Raw genomic sequence first — 19,094 nt, forward strand, 5'->3', positions numbered from 1 at the left:
GAACGTCGATTCTCCTGTTCCCTGGATGCTGCCTGACCTGCTGCGCTTTTCCAGCAACACATTTTCAGCTCCCAACTCTCTGCCTTCTGTCAGACAGCCAATCCTCAATCCATACCAGTAGCTCACCTCGAACACCATGGGCCCTCACCTTGCTCAGCAGCCTCCCATGTGGCACCTTATCAAAGGCCTTTTGGAAGTCTAGGTAAACCACATCCACTGGGTTGGAAGGCTTCATGTCATTTGATGCTTCAAATGCAACAATGTTTTGTGCCAGTATGTGCACTAGGGAAAGGATAGTGATATTTCAGACAGGGTTTCTTAACATGAGCTAGTGCTGAGGAACGGAACACTCTAATGTCATTCTCGTAGTCACAGCTAAAATGGCGGTTGACCAGGTAGGTGGTGATGCAGAATGAAAATGTGATCGATAATGTAAATTTCTACATACAATGAAGTGTGTCCTCACTGGGTTTTCTTTTGCCTTCCCCTTCCACTACATCTAGGTGTAGTCCTGGGATTCCCACCTGGGTTGGAGGAAGCCTGCCCTCCCAAACCTCCAAGGCCAATGACCCTGAACGCAGTTGGTGCTGTCGGGCCCAGTGTGTCCAGCCAAACACAGGCTCATCCCCGTTGGGACGGGGTGGGTGTCACTGACTGAGCGAGGATGGTGCATGCAGCAGTGGAAATGGTCAATCCTGTTGTGCGGTCGCGGTACAGTGACAGAGCTAGTGAATGCATAGTGACAGAGCACAAAGGCTGGTACCCTTGTGGGCACCAGAAGATCATTAATATTCTTTGTGCATCACTGGGTGCACATCTGTACTGAGGGCACTGCACTGACTCTTTGGACCAAGCTGGCAAGGTCTGGTGCTGGGACCTCCCAGTTCCCGAGGTCTTAACTTTCTTCAATCTGCCTCTTCTTCTGTAATATTTCATGGACTGGAGCTGAGAGGTCCAATTCCTGGCTATCTGCATTTGCATTGGCTTTAAATATGTGCCAGTGGCAGGAATCCCAGGAGTGATAAGCATATCCAAGTCTGGTAAGCGCCTGATGGTGTCAGAGCAGCTCTGTGAAGGACTAATGTGTACCAAATGAGCAGTGTAAAATAGCACTATCACTAGAACTCACTGAGAGAAACCCTCCACAATACTGTTCAAAATTGACACAACCACATTTGAGGGTGTGGGGATGTATATTAACCTCAGTTTAGGGAAAGAGAGGACATGTTGGAACGGTTGTTGAAGGGTGTAACATCAAAGTAACAAGGTGTGACAGAGATGGAGAAACTGGAAGAACAGGATGGATTCCTCCTAGCATGCCAGATGCAAGGAAATGCAGTTGAGGTAGCTGTGTAAATCAATGAGTTTGTAACGAATATTAATGGACAGCCTTTTCCAAAACATGACAACTGAGAAGTCAAGGAAGGAAAGAATCACACATGCACCAGATAAAGATGAGAGAAGGATCGGAATTGGAAATTGTAATTTTACTTCTATATTCCCTGGGATTTATTGATATGATTGAAGTTTTCAATATATTAAGGGAGCATAAAGGACAGCTGGAGACAGCATGCTTCCATTAGCTGTGGTGATAGACTAGAGGAGAAAGTGAGGACTGCAGATGCTGGAGATCAGAGCTGAAAATGTGTTGCTGGAAAAGCGCAGCAGGTCAGGCAGGATTCTCTTGCTCCTTGGATGCTGCCTGACCTGCTGCGCTTCTCCAGCAACACATTTTCAGCTCTGAAAGACTCGAGGGCATAGATTAAAAACTAGAGACAGACCTTTCAGGAGTGAAATGACATACCACTTCTATGCAGTCTAGTAAAAGTTGGAGCATATGTTCTGCAAATGCAATAAGTGCCAACTGTGATTGACCAGCACAAAATCGATCAAAGGTATTAGGGTTGTTGGACATTTGTGATTGACAAGATAATCTATGAATGGTTGAAAGTCCCTATGTTCCTAAATTTCTGCATGTTTCTCAGCTGCAACCTGAAACTTGAGTGTTTTGCTAAAATTTCTGACAATTAAACTCTGATCTCGACCTGTATTTATCTAACAGTCACTAGCCTTTGTGATCATGAAGAGATTCAGGTTAACTTCAGTTGAGTATTTGCTGCGGATTTGATGGTAAGGCGTTTCTGCTGGTGTAAGACAACATATTGGCTGACATTACAAAATTGTAGAATTTCAAAGATCATATGGTGAAAGGAATTAAGCTAAATATCTCATCATCATTTTGCTTCTGTTTTCTCATCTATTTCTAATGTGTGGTTAATGATGTTAATGTTTCTAGATAGTCTATGACTTGTGTTAGAGGCAAGGTACTAACTTAGAAGATTGGCTGTCTGGCAGAAGGCGGAGAGTGGGGATAAAAGGGTTCTTCCCAGAATGGCAGCGACTAAGTAGTGGTGTTCCACAAGGTTCAGTGTTGGGACCACAACTTTCCACATTATACATTTAATGATCTGGATGAAGGAACTGAGGGCATTCTGGGTAAGTTTGCAGATGATATAGGTAGAGGGGCACGTATTATTGAGGAGGCAGGGAGGCTGCAGAAAGATTTAGACAGGTTAGGAGTGTGGGCTAAGAAGTGGCAGACAAAATACAATGTGGGTAAGTGTGGGGTCATGCACTTTGGTAGGAAGAATAGAGGCATGGACTATTTTCTAAATGGGGAGAAAATTCAGAAATCTGAAGTGCAAAGGGACTTGGGAGTCCTAGTCCAGGATTCTCTGAAGGTAAACTTACAGGTTGAGTCAGTTATTAGGAAGGCAAATAAAATGTTGTCATTTATTAGATTACTTACAGTGTGGAAACAGGCCCTTCGGCCCAACAAGTCCACACCGACCCGCCGAAGCGCAGCCCACCCAGACCCATTCCCCTACATTTACCCCTTCACCTAACACTACGGGTAATTTAGCATGGCCAATTCACCTAACCTGCACATTTTTGGATTGTGGGAGGAAACCGGAGCACCCGGAGGAAACCCACACAGACACGGGGAGAATGTGCAAACTCCACACTCAGAGTCGCCCGAGGCTCAAGAGTCTCAAGAGGACTAGAATATAAAAGCAGGGATGTACTTCTGAGGCTTTATAAGGCTCTGGTCAGACCACATTTAGAATATTGTGAGCAATTTTGGGCCTCATACCTCAGGAAGGATGTACTGGCCCTGGAGCAGGCACAGAGGAGGTTCGCGAGAATCATCTCAGGAATGAAAGGCTTAACATAATGAGGAACGATGATGTTTAGAAGGGGGGTGGGGGAGAGTCTGATTAAAACTTAGAATACTGAATGGCATGGACAGAGTAGATGTCGGGAAGATGCCTCCATTGGTAGGAGAGACAAGGACCCATGGGCACAGCCTTAGAGCAAAGGGAAGAATGGAGACAAGGAGAAACTTCTTCATCCAGAGAGTGGTGAATCTATGTACTTCACTGCCACAGAAGGCTTTGGAGGCCGGGCCATTAAGTATATTCAAGACTGAGAAAGATAAGGCCTTGATTGCTAAGAGGATCCAAGGTTATGGGGAGAAAGCAAGAAAATAGGTTTTTCAACCCCATCAGCCATGATTGAATGGCGGAGCAGACTCGATGGGTCGAATGGCTAAATTTCTGCTCTTATGGTCTTGTGGATCTTCTTTCATTTTGAATCAAGTATTTGGACACACTTAAGTGAATTAAAAGAAAGCAGCCAAAGGTTTTGTTGTGCACGTATACACTCGTTATAGAAACTACAACCAAGCTAGTAACTCCTGATGCATGCTCATGAACTTAGTTGTTGGTTTACCTTTTTGACTTTTCAGATATAAAGCTTATTGAGGGGTGGCACAGTGGTTAGCACTGCTGCCACACAGCGCCAGAGACCCGGGTTCAATTCCCGCCTCAGGCGACTCTCTGTGTGGAGTTTGCACGTTCTCCCCGTGTCTACGTGGGTTTCCTCCGGGTGCTCCGGTTTCCTCCCACAATCCAAAAATGTGCAGGTTAGGGTGAATTGGCCGTGCTAAATTACCCATAGTGTTATGTGAAGGGGTAAATGTGGGGGAATGGGTCTGGATGGGTTGCGCGTCGGTGTGAACTTGTTGGGCCGAAGGGCCTGTTTCCACACTGTAAGTAATCTAATTACTTATTGTTATTTCCTTTCTGTCCTTGTTAATTGGATCACAAATATGTCTTCAAGAAAGTTTTTAATTTTTAAGGTAACAGATTTTGTGGTTAGTCAGACTTTTTTTAATCATGCTTCAACTTTGATGTAATCTACTACCTATAATCACTGGTAAATCTCGGAATCTAATCTGTGAATCTTCTTTCATTTTGATCATTCCTATTTTTCTGTAACTTTTTACACCTTCCTAACCATTTTCATGGTCACATCACATCTCATTCAGACATCCCTGTCATCCTGCTCTCCATTTTTCCACTTCATTTATTGTTCGTGTTACCCAGCCACCACCGAAATACTATAGAAACATTTTATGTACCCATTTTCTATCATTATGCAACAAACATCCCCGTAAATATCTGGGATGCACTGCTTCACAGCCACTTTTCTCAATTGCCTCTCCTCTCCAGGAATGTGTTGCTGCTTTTTCTATAAAATGTGTAAATAAGGACCAAATATGTCTTCTAATGCCCTTTGTGTTTGGCTTTGAAGAGGTTGGATGCAGTTGTTGGGAATGTCTAACCCTTGATTCTGAATTTGGCTCATTTCCAATTCAGAACAGCCTGAGATGCAACTCTTCATTTATTTTTCTTACAAGTTGCTCTGAGAAGCATGTCAGCAGATTTAGCTAATCCGCTGGCAGAGAATAAAACAAGAGAAACACTACTTCCAAGCTCTCTCTTGAGGCTTGACAGGCTCACAATTGGCAGTTCCTGTAGCATGACTTTGCTTTATAGTTAAATAGCCTGCTGCTGGTTTGTAGATCACTAAGACAGTTTCTGACTTTGAAGGGCATCAGTGTTGCTTGATGTAGGAAGTGGCCCGTGGAGAGTACCATCTGTCTCAATCCACAACAGTAATACTCTGCCAACATAGTTCAGAAGTCACCTCCAAATCCCAGTGCCTTTCCTCTGACTGTCCATTGGTATGACGAGGTAGGACTTCATTAAAGCCTCAGACAGAACAACTGACAAGCCAGTGGTTCACGCAGTTTAATACTGTTAAATTGCATATTCCAACATTCTGCCTCTACCTGGACTCTTGAAAGCCAGGAATCTGTCAGATTATCGCAACCTTATTACCACACTAGTGAAGTGGTCAGCTGTGATTTTATGAGTTGAGTAGTGAGCTAATGTTGAGAAGGAAAAGTTGAGGTTTAACAATGTTCAAACTGCAAGGGACCACTGTAGAGAATAACAGAAGCCAATGGACTTCTGAGACTTGCATGTGAATTTAGTGATTATTTAGGTTTGAGCATATTTTTCCAGTGGAGTTTCATCCCTGGGCACAGCCAGAATATTTGAAGGAGGTTGACTTCCCCTAACAAATCTCCTCCCACTTGCTACTGAGGTTACCAGGTCAGTTTTTCGAAGAAGGCGGTTAATAAGGTATTTCATGCATTTTTCAGTCCAAGATGTGTTTGCTGAGATGATGTACCAGTCAGGATGGCCTTTTGATGTTAATCTCCTTGGCCAGCTGTGGTGCAGTAGAAATGAAGATTTTGGCAGGGAGCTTTTCAGAAAAAAGATAAGTATGGATGATGAGTTGTTTTAAAGTTGTAACCTATTTGTGCTTCCAAAACCCAATCACTCTGCAAAAATTTTTTTAAAGCAACAACAAGATATTCAGAGTTGTTGAAGCTTTATGACTAACAGAAGAGACCTGTCAGTTCATTTCAAAATGTAGGCCACATCACAAGGCCACAACAAAATCTAAGAAATGGCAGCAATTTTTTTTATCAACAGTCTGTCTTTCACAACGAATAACATGAATTTTGGTTGTTTCTCAATGTAAAATTAATATTTTCATTAATGCATTCACTTGCAGGTGATTATGATAGACATTAGTGGTTTTATAAAATGTTTTAGAAATGAAATTTTGTACAATGCAAAAAATATGGGGAGATTGTAACTTAGCCTCATATCAGTAAATAGTATGAGCAGCAGCAGTGTACAAAGCCCTGCAACCACCCCCACACCGCTCTCTTTTGCGCTCTCTTTATTTCTTTCTGTCTCTCACACACATGCACACTTTCTTTCCATCAAACATGAAAGCTTGAAGATTTCAGATTTGTAAAATTTAAATCTTTCAACCAATGATTGCTTATTTTTGTTGTTGGCAGCTAGCCAACAAATTTCCAATTACAAAGTGTAAATAAACTGCTGCCTTCAAGCTATGTTAAGCTTGAATTGCTTTGGCTTTCCAAAGCTCGTAATGTTTGCGTCAGATTTAAGTTATTCTAGTACAGTTGCAATTCTCTCTGAATTTACTGTCCGTGATATATTTCACCACTGTCACTGGTGATCTTAGCTATGCATTATTTAGCTAAAAGTGATCAAGGGAGCAAGAGGAATATTTTCTGGTTTATTCTTCAATCATAATATTGGAAGATTTGTTTCAAAATGATCAATAATGGAAGTTTTGGTATTGATGGTACTAAAGTTGTGTGACTTTAAAGCAGCAATACTGCTCATTGTTCTTCTCTCCGTGGATAAAGTAGTGGAAGAAGCCAATAGTTCACAGGCTGAGAAAAGTATCATGAGCAGGTAAATCATAAGTTCATAAGATATAGGAGCAGAATTAGGCCATTTGGCCCATCGAGTCTGCTCAGCCATTCGATCATTGCTGATATGCTCCTCACCCCCATTTTCCTGCCTTCTCCCCATAACCCTTCAACCCATTACCAATTAAAAATCTGTCTAACTCCTCCTTAAATTTACTCACTGCCCCAGCACCCACTGCATTTTGGGGTTGCATATTCCACAGATTCACAACCCTTTGGAAGAAGTAATTTCTCCTCAACTCTGTTTTAAATTTGCTACCCCTTATCCTAAGACTATGACCTCTCATCCTAGAATTCCCCACAAGAGGAAACATCTGTTCCACTTCTATTATATCCATACCTTTTATCACCTTGAATACCTCAATTTAATCTCTCCTCATTTTTCTAAATTCTAGAGAGTATAGGCCTGATCTCTCTCCGTATGACAAACCTCTCATTCCTGCCTCAATCCAGTGAACCTCCTCTCAACTATGGGGACCAAAACTGTACGCAAGACTCAAGCTGCTGTCTTCCCCAATACCTTGTATAGCTGCAGCAATACTTCTTTACCATTATATTCTGTTCCTTTAGCTATAAAAACCTACATTCCATTCAGATCCTTTATTATCTGTTGTACCTGCATACTAGTTTTCTATGAGAGAAAGTGAGGGCTGCAGATGCTGGAGATCAGAGCTGAAAATGTGTTGCTGGAAAAGCGCAGCAGGTCAGGCAGCATCCAAGGAACAGGAGAATCGACGCTTCGGGCATAAGCCCTTCTTCAGGAATCCTGAAGGGCTTATGCCCGAAATGTCGATTCTCCTGTTCCTTGGATGCTGCCTGACCTGCTGCGCTTTTCTAGCAACACATTTTCAGTACTAGTTTTCTATGACTCATGAGTGAGTACATCTCGCTCCCTCTACATCAGAGCGCCCTGATCTCTCTCCCCATTTAAATAGTAGGTGGCCTTCCCATTTTTTTCAACCCAAACACATGGTCTCACACTTTATCCACGTTCAACTCCATCTGCCACATTTTGGCCCACTCTCCTAACCTGTCTGTATCCATTTGTAAGGTTCTTAATTTGTCATTGCAGTTTATCATCCTGCCTGTTTTTGTGTCGTCTGCAAATTTGGCTCGAGAGCCTTCTATCCCTGTATCCAAATCTTCAATACAGATTGTGAATAGTTGGGGTCCAAAGACCAACCCTGTGGCACCCCACTAGTTAAATCTTGCCATCCAGATAAAAAAACAATTTATCCCATATAAACCATTTTGTCCATCAGCCAGTCATCTAGACAAGCTAATAAATTACCCTTAATCCCATATGATCCAACTTAGTGAATAAACCTTTTGTGCTGCACTTTATCAAATGCCTTCCAAGAATCCGGATATATTACATTACAGGATCCCTGTTATCTGCTTTGCTTGTTACATCTTCAAAGAGCTCTAGCTCTAGAAATTAGTCAAACATGATTTGCCCTTCATAAAACCATGCTGACTCTGATGGGACAGTGTTTTGACTTTCCAAATGTCCTGAACCAGGTAAACTCTGTTGTTGCGTATGGCTTGCAAGGAATTAAATGTAACGAATACATAATAAACATAACTCATCGGAGAATTAAGTTAATGGGTCGTAAATTAATTGCAACTTGTCAAAACTAAAATAATTAATCTCCCACAGCAATCTACTGCCATGCTGGTAATACTTTACCATTTGACATCTGCCTGTATTGCTCGCAAGACAAAGTTTTTCACTGTGCTTCGGTACACGTGACAATAAATTCAATTCAAAGCTATCCACATCCTTTTACAGGTGCAGTTTGAATTGAAGCAGATAGGTTTTGCTTTACATTTTTAAACTTCAATTGTATTCTTTCTCTTCTGACTTTAAATTGTGACTCCTCCTTGATTTGTTAGTAATACTGTTAAAGATCTCTTGGTATTTAGAAAGTTAAATTGAAGAAATGGTACAAATGGAATTTCAAGCATCGGAAACAAATATCGTCAAGAGGCAAATTGGTCACTGAGAGAAATGGGGGCAGTGGTTTGGTAGGAACTCAAATCCACATTGGGTTCAAAATTTTATTTGATAAGTTAAATAGAATTAAACAGATATGTGCTAAAACTATTGCCTGCTGTTGTTGAGCATGTGGAAACACAGTCAATGATTGTAATGTTTGATGATTGATATTTTCGTCTTACACTGATATTAACAACCTCAAAATATGAAAGCACATACTTTTTACACATCACATTGCAAGGAATGCAGGTGTTGCTTTTGACAAATGAACAAAATTGTCAAATTTAGTGACTTCAATATTAATCAATTCATCATTTTGCAGATATTGTATTTAGTGTTCAGCAATTTGGCATGATTCAGTTTTTATCATTTGTTTGCCTCTTGCTAAGCTTTTCCAAAACAAATTGTCAGTATGAGTGAAATCTGCAATTAAATCAGTACGCAGCCGCAAAGACAGCAAAATGTGTTAGTCTCTGCAGTATATAATTGTTTCAGGTGCTACTGGTTTTAATTAGTAACTGGCAGAGAAATAGATGGTTGAGGCAAAATTGGGGTTGGCTATAATGACAAAAAATGGTGCTGCAATGTCTACATAGACTGGACTTGCGCAAGGCCCTGGGGTTGCACGATGGCTCAGTGCTTAGCACTGCTGCCTCACAGCACCATGGACCCAGGTTCGATTCCAGTCTCAGGCAAATATCTGTGTGGAGTTTGCACATTCTCCCTGTATCTGCGTGGGTTTCCTCTGGGTGCTCCGGTTTCCTCCCGCAGTCCAAAGACGTGAAGATCAGGTGAATTGGCTATGCTACATGCCCATAGTTTTAGGTGTATCAGTCAGAGGGAAATTGGTCTGGGTGGGTTACTCTTCAGAGGGTTGGTGTGGACTTGTTGGGCTGAAGGGCCTGTTTCCACACCATAGGAAATCTAATCTAATCTTTGACAAGGTCCCATGTGGTACACTGGTTAATAAAATTAGATCATGAGAGATCCAGGAATTGATAAACAATTGGATACAAAATTGACTTGATGGTAATAGGCAGAGGATGCTCGTAAAGGTTTGTTAATCAGACTGGAAGCCTGTGACCAGTGATGTGCTGCAAGGATTGGTTCTGGGTTATCGATTATATCAATGATTTGGATGCTAGTATAGGAGATATGGTTAGCAAGTTTGTGGATGACACCAAATTTGATGCTATAGTGGACAGCGAATAAGCTTATATATATGAGTATGAGATCTTGATTAGATGGGCCAATGGGCTGAGGAGTGACAGATGGAATTTAATTTCGTTAAATGTGAGTCGCTATATTTTGGAAAGGCAAATCCGGGCAGGCCTTATACACTTAATGGTAAGGTCCTGGGGAGTGTTGCTGAACAAAGAGACCTTGGAGTGCAGGTTCGTAGCTCCTTGAAGGTGGAGTCGCAGGTAGATAAAATAGTGAAGGTAGTGTTTGGCTTGCTTGTCTTTATTGGTCGGTGCGTTGAGTATAGGAGTTGGGACATCATATTGTGGCTGCCCAAGACTTGGATGAGACCACTTTTGGAATATTGTGTACACATTTGGTTGTCCTGCTATAGGAAGAATGTTAAACTAGAAAGGGTACAGGAAAAAAGTTTGGAATGATGTTGCTGGGATTAGAAGGTTTGAGTTATAAAAGAGGTTGGATAAGCTGGGACCATTAGAGGCTGAGTATTACAAGCTGAAGGGTGACCTTTATAAAATCATGAGGGGCGTGGATAGGGTGAATAACCAAGGCCTTTTTCCAAGAATAAGAGAACCCGAAACTAAAGGTCGCAGGTTTAAAGTGAGAGGAGAAAGATTTAAAAGGGACCTGAGGGACAATTTCTTTTCCCCCACAGAGAGTGACACGTGTATGGAATGTGCTGCCCAGAGGAGGTGGTAGAGGCAGGTACAATTACAACATTTAAAAGACATAATTGGGTAGGTACATTGTAGGAAAGGTTTAGAGGCGTTTGGGTTAAATGCAGTCAAATGGGACGAGTTCAGCTGGGGAAACCAGGTCAGCTGAGTTGGACTGACGGCTCTGTTTCCGTGCTATATGACTCTGTGACTGAGTATACAAGTAAGCTGTCAGCCATCACACACCTCCATTTATCATTGCTGTCAGTATTTTGTGATCATTAAATAGGTGCAATGGCGTTGACTTTCTCCCATAACATCTCAATGAGTTCTTGCTTATGGTAAAATTGTGGCTGAGTAGATCAGAATTGGAACACTGCAAGAGGAAATCAGCTGTTAATTCACAGGGATTATTTTAACTGCACATAAAATGGTGTCAGTCAGGTTAAGGTCACCGTCTAAATGTGAATTGTTTATGTCCCACAGGATTGTTGGGAGAAAATCCATTTCCACTTCTTAATAAATAAAGAACCTGTGATTTGATAGTAATTTTCATAACCACAGGTTTGCACCGACAATGCTTAAAATGGACAAATGACTTATAGTCACTGATGCCATGAAGACAAATAGAAAGCTGAGTCACACTTGCAGATAGTGATATATGGCCAGACAATCCCACTGTTTACTTGGTTGGGAAAAATCTCTCTTCTGATAGTGTGATGGAATCCTTTACACACAGTTATTCAGGGAAATAATCACATCAAGTCCAAAGGTTGGTATTTCTTGGTGTGGGTATAAGTCACATGTCTCTAAGTCTACGGATTCGAGTCTCATCCCAAGACTTAAGTGCATTATTTAGATACTTCAACGCAACACTTCTCCTTCCCAGTCTTCACACTCCTGAGGTAAGTGTGCCAACGTATGACAAACTTTGTAGTATTATGCCTCGGCTATCTGTGTGTTTACCTGTAGCTGGAGTTTAATTACTTGTAACAAATAGTAAACTTGATAAGTACAGAAACCTGGTCTGTGCTTTAACTCAACATGAGTATAAAATTTGCATAAATTTGGGAATTTTGGGTGCTTATTTTAACATTTCTGACTACTGAAGTGGGGTTTGATTTCTGGTGTGCTAGCCTAGTGAGTCCTAACAACAGATTTCAGACCAGATAGGCAGTGTCACCATAAGATGTGACATAATATGGCATTGTGTGATGTCCTGGTAAAAAGAGAAACACATCAGCCATGGATGAGCAGCAGAGCAGACTCAATCTGTCAAACGGCCTAATTCTGCTAACATATCTCATAATTGTGTGGTCTCACCTTCACACCGTGTGTCTCCCCCCAACCCCCCCCACCCCCATATCTCTCTCTTTGTCTCTTTCTGTCTCTCTGTCTGTCTCTCTCTCATTTCTGTCTCTTCCTCTCCCTCTCCCTGTCTGTTTCTCTATTTTTTCTCTCTCTCTCTCCGATGGAGGCATTGCAGTATCTTCAGTCACTCAGTTTTCTTTATGCAATGTGTATTGGCACAGAACCAGATGATGTATAAATCTGTGATATTATTACAATATAAGCAGTTTTGTTAATAATCCTCCAGAAAATTGTCTGAGCCTGAATCTGAACTTTGTGTTTTTTGAGCTGACAAATATGCTAGCATTTGGCCCATATCACACTGGCAGCGGTATTTGAGCCAAAAGATGTCATGGTGGTATTTTGTGATGGCAGCAAGTAGGCAGTAAAAGCTAGTTGGTACTGAAGGCTGAAAAGATGATATCAACAGAGATAGTTATGAAGAGTGTTTTCCTCATAGTTGTTCCTCCTCTTAGTTCAGAGTTGAAGTTAACAACCAAGACTAAGTTGCAGCAAACCTGTTACTGGAGCAAGAAACATTTCAGAATGCATTCTCTTGTTTTTCACAGGAAAGACAGGAGACCACAACTGATCAGACCTATTTTTTTAAAACTCAGTTTTAAAATGTGTTAAAATATAGCTCCAACCTACTAATGGGTTTCCAGAACAAAACATTTCCTTTCTCAAAAAGGCCTTACTTGCATCCAGATATCAGCGCTCCATTGACATTCTGTCAGAATTTCCATTACTACAACAATGAATCAATGCTTGCTTCCTGGCAAGGCAAAACTTACAGTTAAACTCCTTATTGCTTTCAGGAACAAACGATTAAGGAAAATCAAATGCCCCTATATTTCTCATGATGTCGAAAAATTCCTGCCAACATTTTGCAGATTTTAAAGGATGAACTTAAAGTTCGGGTCAAGTTCAGGCAAACAGAGTTGAGTTCATGTCCCAATGATATCGGGCAGATTGAAACAGTTGACCGGTTCATAGGTAGGCAGTGGTCAAGGATATGATTTCGCTGAATCTAACTTCGGTGAAGGGCTTAAGGAACTGGTCATTTTCCCCACAACCACTTCTAGAGAAACCTAAAGAAAATACTATTGATGAACAGATAGGAGTAGGACACAGGTCCAAAGCAATCGTAGTTGATCAACAACGTTTTCAGGTACTTGACTCTACAGCAACTGGGGCGACCACAGTGGCTCAGTGGTTAGCACTGCTGCCTCACAATGTCAGGGACCCGGGTTCGATTCCACCTTTGGCGACTGTCTGTGTGGAGTTTGCACATTCTCCCCATGTCTGTGAAGGTTTCCTCTGCCTTCGCTGATTTCTTCCCACAGTCCAAAGATGTGCAGATTAGGTGGATTGGCCATGCTGCATTGCCCATTGTGTCTAGGGATAGGTGGATTAGTCATGGGAAATGCAAGATTACAGGCATAGAGTAGCAGTGGGTGGATCTGGGTGGGATGCTCTTCAGAGGGTCGGTATACACTCAGTGGGCTGAATGGTCTGTCTCTACACTGTAGGGATTTGACGATATATGAAATGTTGCAGCCATCAACAAGTTCAACAAAACATCCAGATTTTGTATGAGATGTGGCTTGTCTGATCCACCAAGATGGTGTCCAGAATTTTGGAAAGTGTGTAAGCTATATTTTAAAAGAGAGCAATAGATTCCTTTCACCTTTTACCCCAGTTGAGGAAAATTACCAGTGCAATGCAACACTCGACAGCAGCAGGTGAAGAAGAGGCAACCAGACAACAATGACAAGGACATCTCCAAAGTTCTATCCGTGGAACACAAGCATGTCAACCAAGTCCAAGTATTCTGTTCAATGTCAGACCTCCATCAGACAGACCTCCATCAGACAGCAGAACCAAAATGTTAGTGAATGCTAGATATCTGAAATAAAAATGAAGTGCTGAAGAGAAGTAACAGATTGATGGCATCTGTGGATCCCCAGTTTGCTCCACTATATGGATATTGTCAAAAAAGCTGAAGTTTTTCTTTTTATTTTCAAGTGATAAACGCCGAAAGGAATGGATGACATGCAGTAAGCACCAAGATTGACTCTGGTGCAAGTACAAATATCATACATATACGCACCTTTCAAGAAATAAACTCAGGAAGCTGCCACAATGTGGGGCAGTCCACACATGATAAACTTACCACTTACAAAGAGTCTGATATTATGTGCATTGGCATTATCCATCTTCAGTGCTAGTACAGCTCATTGGAATGGACATCTGAAAGCTTTTACATCTTTGCTACAGCAAGACCAACTATTTGTGGTCTACCATCATGTATGGTCTACATCGTATGATCTACAAGGTACCAAACTCAATGAATAGCATCACCAAAGATTTGAGACTGTATCAATGAGTCTATCCATCCCCCACAACAACGGAGAGAGTGTATCCTACTGCAGAGTTCTTTGAGCTGTGGTGCAAGGTGACAACTGACATTTTTACGATTTCCACAGACACAATTGCATTGCAGTAATTGACTACCTCACTCCGTTCCCTGTTGTGTGACAAATTAAACATGCTACTAGCGTACTAGTTGTAGATACTTTGACCACCATATTAAGTATGTTCAGTGTTCCTTAACAAACTGTGTCAGCCAAAAGTCTGCAGTGCACTCAGGAAACAGAGTGCTAACCTCTTCCTCTCACAACCCTTGATCTAATGTTTTCACAGAACACACTGGACCATAAAGTCCACAATATCCAAATGTAATTTGACTTGCGAAGATGGTCAGATAGCGATTGCAACTCCTCACCAGACACACTCTGGTTTGGAAAATGGATCCACACAGTTCTCCCCTCCCATAATATCACTGCCCAACCCACACGTGTGACGCAGCATGGGAAAGCTGGGCGACAGTGACTTAACAGCATGATCAATGAACATGCAGCCAGATATTCCAATTTGAACCAGAACGAAGCAGAAAAGTTTGAGATGTTCATATAAACAAATGGTTTTCTTGGAAACATCATTGTGTATAGGTTGTGCAGCAATGTATGGCGCAATAGGCAAGTAATGTGAAAAAGTAGGTGACATATACAAATTACCACCCAGTATAGACCATGATGACTTGGGTACCAAACAACAAGCACATGTCTCTGACAAATGATACAATTCCCTCTGTGTGACACACCATGGAGTGAAGCTCAGTCATTGTAACTATATACTGATGAGACTGATTATGACATACATCTACCAAAGCATTGCCTCAGCATGTAGAGATGATGTTTCTATATGGACCTCAGACATGGATATCTGTTCTTTTAAAGAGTAAACAAGGGATATTGTGTTATTGCATTGATTCCAGACCAGGCAACCACTTTATCTTTAAGGCAGTTACATGTAATCAGGGTGCATGGTTTGGGATAGAGATACTTGCCTTACCTTCAATCATACAGTGTGATGGAGGAGATTATCTGTGTGCAATTTTCAGTAACATCAGTAGGCACAGAACACAGACTATGTAGACATCTATGTATATGTCTACAATACTGTAGTAATACAAGTAGTCAATGTTAGCAACTTAAAGACATCAATCTCAAAAAGTACCTGATCTTCATGATATGTTACCTGAGGTAACATACAGGTAGCACTCAAACTATTATCATACGGGAAGTGATATTTAACTCAAGAAGTTACTTGATGGTGGCATACTATGATACCATATTATCTTTGGTGACATTTTTATAGTCAATGTTGCAAGACATTTGTTGGTTTAATATATTAAAAGTTCAATAAAGATTTCATTTTTCGAATTTGAACGTCCTACCTCTTTGCTTTTCATGGCCTTTTCTCGGTAAACTATTTTCATGTGATTAATTTTCAAATGAATGTTCGAGTGATTGGTCTTTTCACCTCGCATGTCATCAGCTCTGTTGTTTGTAGGAGTACATTTCACATTAAAAGGCACGTTCTGAAAATTCTGCAACATCTTTGAAAATCCCAGTTGCACTTTTGGAAAGCAGCTTTGTTCTGTCATTTTAATTTAATGCCAATACCATCAGCCTCTGTGGATCATATAATTCATTTCACCATTACTCTGCTAGATGTTACACATTCATAAAACTTATGTTGATTTTAACTTGGACCAGGAAACTGGAAAGAGTGAGCAATTGCCTAACCAGCTGCTTGTCCCATTCAGGAGTGGGTAAGGTGAAATTGGGGTCACATTTCATACATAACCTTGATTTGTAATTATTTGAGACTCCTGTTTGAATCAGCACTAAGTATTTTCAAATGAAAGTGGAACGTGGGCTGAAATTGAGCTGTGCTGACTGAATTGCTGCCCATTCATTTTTCCACAGATTAGGGGAGAGGGGAGTTAAAAGTTCTCTTGCTGTGTTCCATTAGGAAATTATTAATCAGATAGTTGTACAAATGTTATTAGCAATGGATCAATTTAGATTTCTCATTTTATGATGATGTTATAGAGGGCACAGATAAACTCATTATATCCTTCATTTTCTCTCCAGGTAAATTCCATCACAGAGCGTCAATTCTTCACAAACTAGCCAAAAACAAATGTCAAGTAGATGATGGTGAAAAACCCAATGTGACTACTAATCATGGAGGTAACTATCTTTGTATTTAAAATTTAAATAATGCACTACAATGGGATGCAAAGTGGTTCAAATTCTGTTTTTCAGAGCTTTCTCCTCATGTTTTTGTTTTCAGTACGAGCACTTCTGAAATGCTGTTCAAGCCTGTGAAAGAAAGAAAGGTTTCTGTAACCAGTCATCTTTTCCCCCTTATTCTACTTGGGCTATCCTACTGAAGCAAAATATGAAGATGCTGTTCCTTTACAAACTGTTTATTGATCCAAGTTTGAAATTATAGTTGGGTCGTGTACTTGAAGAAGCCAAAAGTCCTTTGAGAGCACTTTGATCAGAGCCAAAAATGAGATTTTTGCTGACTTTTTAATATTGGATTTAAAGTCCAAGTTGTAAATTATTAAGCGTTGTATCCTGACCTATGTGCATTAGAACAAAAAAGAGTCACTTGACCCATCAAACTTGCTCGACCACCTTGTCAGCCATTGCCATATCTATTTTTATTTAATTTCTCTGTCATTTCTTCAGACTTACTAAACTAAGTCCTGATGAAGGGTTAAGTCTGAAACATTGACTCTCGTGCTCCTTTGACGCTGCCTAACCTGCTGTGCTTTTTGCGGTGTTATACTTTATCAACACTGACTTCTCCAGCATCTGCAGTCCTCACTATCTCCTGTCTCTTTATTCCCCATTTTAACTGTTTAGGTGATTTTGCATCTTTACTTTTGCAGGCATTGAGTTCTTGATTTGAGTTTTGAGGTTTTTTTTCTTGTTTTGAGCTAGTTTTTAAAGAGCTTAGCTGAAACTCTGATTATTTTTACACTGAATTTCCTTTCTAGAGGAAGTCTGCACTTACTCAAAATGTCAATCAGATCATCTCTCATAACATTATATTGTGTAAAAGAGTGCAGTGTGCAGCACAGAGTTTTCTCTTTCTGAGCTCTACATTCATATGCCTATCTTGATTTCAGTTTTATTCAAGCAGTGCTTTTCCACTAGTTGATGCAGAATATATTTGGAGCCCTTTTCTAAAAATAAGATGTACTGCTTCTACCACTGCCAGCAAGCCACCCTTCTTTGGCTGCTTTTATTGCCAGTGGTCAGAGAAAATTGAGTGCAGGGGAAAAGTGAAATAATGGTCCTGAGTTTCATGAATCTCAGTGGTATGTTGATGTGAGGAAGCTGTGGCACACAAATCTGCTTTGGATGCTCTAAACACCGTGTTGCCCCAAAAAGAAGTAGCATTTTTAATCCATTATATACATCAGCGTTTGCTTGGTGATGTGTGGTCTGAAATTATCCAAGATGTCCCCTCATGACTGATGCCTGTAATTGAAGGATCACACTTGAAATAGATTGGAAGGATAAAATAGCCACAAGCACAATTATTGTGGTTACAATTTGCAAAATCTATTGTTAATCAGTATGGTTTTTATCTTCTATTCAGTTTGAGAAAAATGTGACAAAAGTCATGAAACGCTATCCCAAGACGACAGTGTGTAGCCATGAAATGGTCAACAAAATTGTCCTTGACTAGCTAATAATAGTGCAGTAATGGAGATAAATGAGTTGGCATTTCATTCTGTAGCAAACTAAGAACATTTTAATTGAATTAAATAATGTAAAATGGGAAGATAATTAGCAAGACATTAAAACATTCTGCCTATTTTCTAATATAACACCATGTTTGAAATCCAGTTTGTCTATCAATATTCAGTTAATATGAATTAAATTTATTCCATTTTAGCAGAGTTCATCATTGGGTAATAAAACCATAATTGCTTACCTGCCAAAACAGGTAAGCTGGCAATAATCATGTGGAGATATGATAATTGGCTTCTTATGAATAAATGACTCCAAAAAATCCTTTCATAAAAATAAAGATGGGTAATATATTTTGGAAAAATGTAATACTAATCTTTGAAATCATTTGAAACATGTTAAAGGGAGAGGCTGTTAACTGTCTTTTCATTAAGACACATTAAAATAAATTGAAATGTTCAGCACACTACCAAACTGTTCCATCATGTCAGTGAATTTGTTCAGAAAAACACTCACTTTCCATTTTACTTTGTTTCTCTTTCAGAAGTAACTTTAAACTGGGAATTGCGGGTTTCTGGGGAAAGAGCTTCTATTAGGTTGGAGAATCCATGGCAAACGTGAGGACCGCAGATGTTGGAGATCAGAGTCAAGATTAGAGTGGTGCTGGAAAAGCACAGCAGGTCAGACAGCATCCGAGGAGCAGGAAAATCGACGATTCGGGCAAAAGCTGATGAAGAGCCTTTGCCCAAAATGTCGATTTTCCTGCTCCTCGGATGCTGCCTGACCTGCTGTGCTTTTCTAACACCACTCTAATCTTGGAGAATCCATGGGGCTAACTGAGTAGATTTTCCAGAGAGTTCAATTCCTGATATGGAGCAATTGGCCAACTCTGTGCTGTAAGAATTGATGATTCTGTTCTCTGATAATCACAGCTATTTTTAAAACTGTTACAGATAGGGGAGCAAAGGAATTGGAAATTCAATTCCCCTCCCTACTGTCTGTAATCAATGAAGACTTGGTGGGTTTAAACAAAG

At 40.6% G+C, this 19,094-nt stretch overlaps 1 protein-coding gene across 3 annotated transcripts in view; it reads left to right on the forward strand.

The window, feature by feature from the left end:
* The window catches only part of slc24a2 (solute carrier family 24 member 2), a 297,478-nt gene that overhangs the window by 224,921 nt on the left and 53,463 nt on the right, over nucleotides 1-19,094 (forward strand). For all 3 annotated transcript variants that reach the window (XM_043719054.1, XM_043719046.1, XM_043719059.1), the window contains one exon: nucleotides 16,441-16,539. In XM_043719054.1, the coding sequence (XP_043574989.1) occupies nucleotides 16,441-16,539 (99 nt within the window). The remainder of the gene's footprint in view (nucleotides 1-16,440; nucleotides 16,540-19,094) is intronic.

Source organism: Chiloscyllium plagiosum, chromosome 2 (genome assembly GCF_004010195.1).
Source record: "Chiloscyllium plagiosum isolate BGI_BamShark_2017 chromosome 2, ASM401019v2, whole genome shotgun sequence".
Classification (NCBI taxonomy): Eukaryota; Metazoa; Chordata; class Chondrichthyes; order Orectolobiformes; family Hemiscylliidae; genus Chiloscyllium; species Chiloscyllium plagiosum.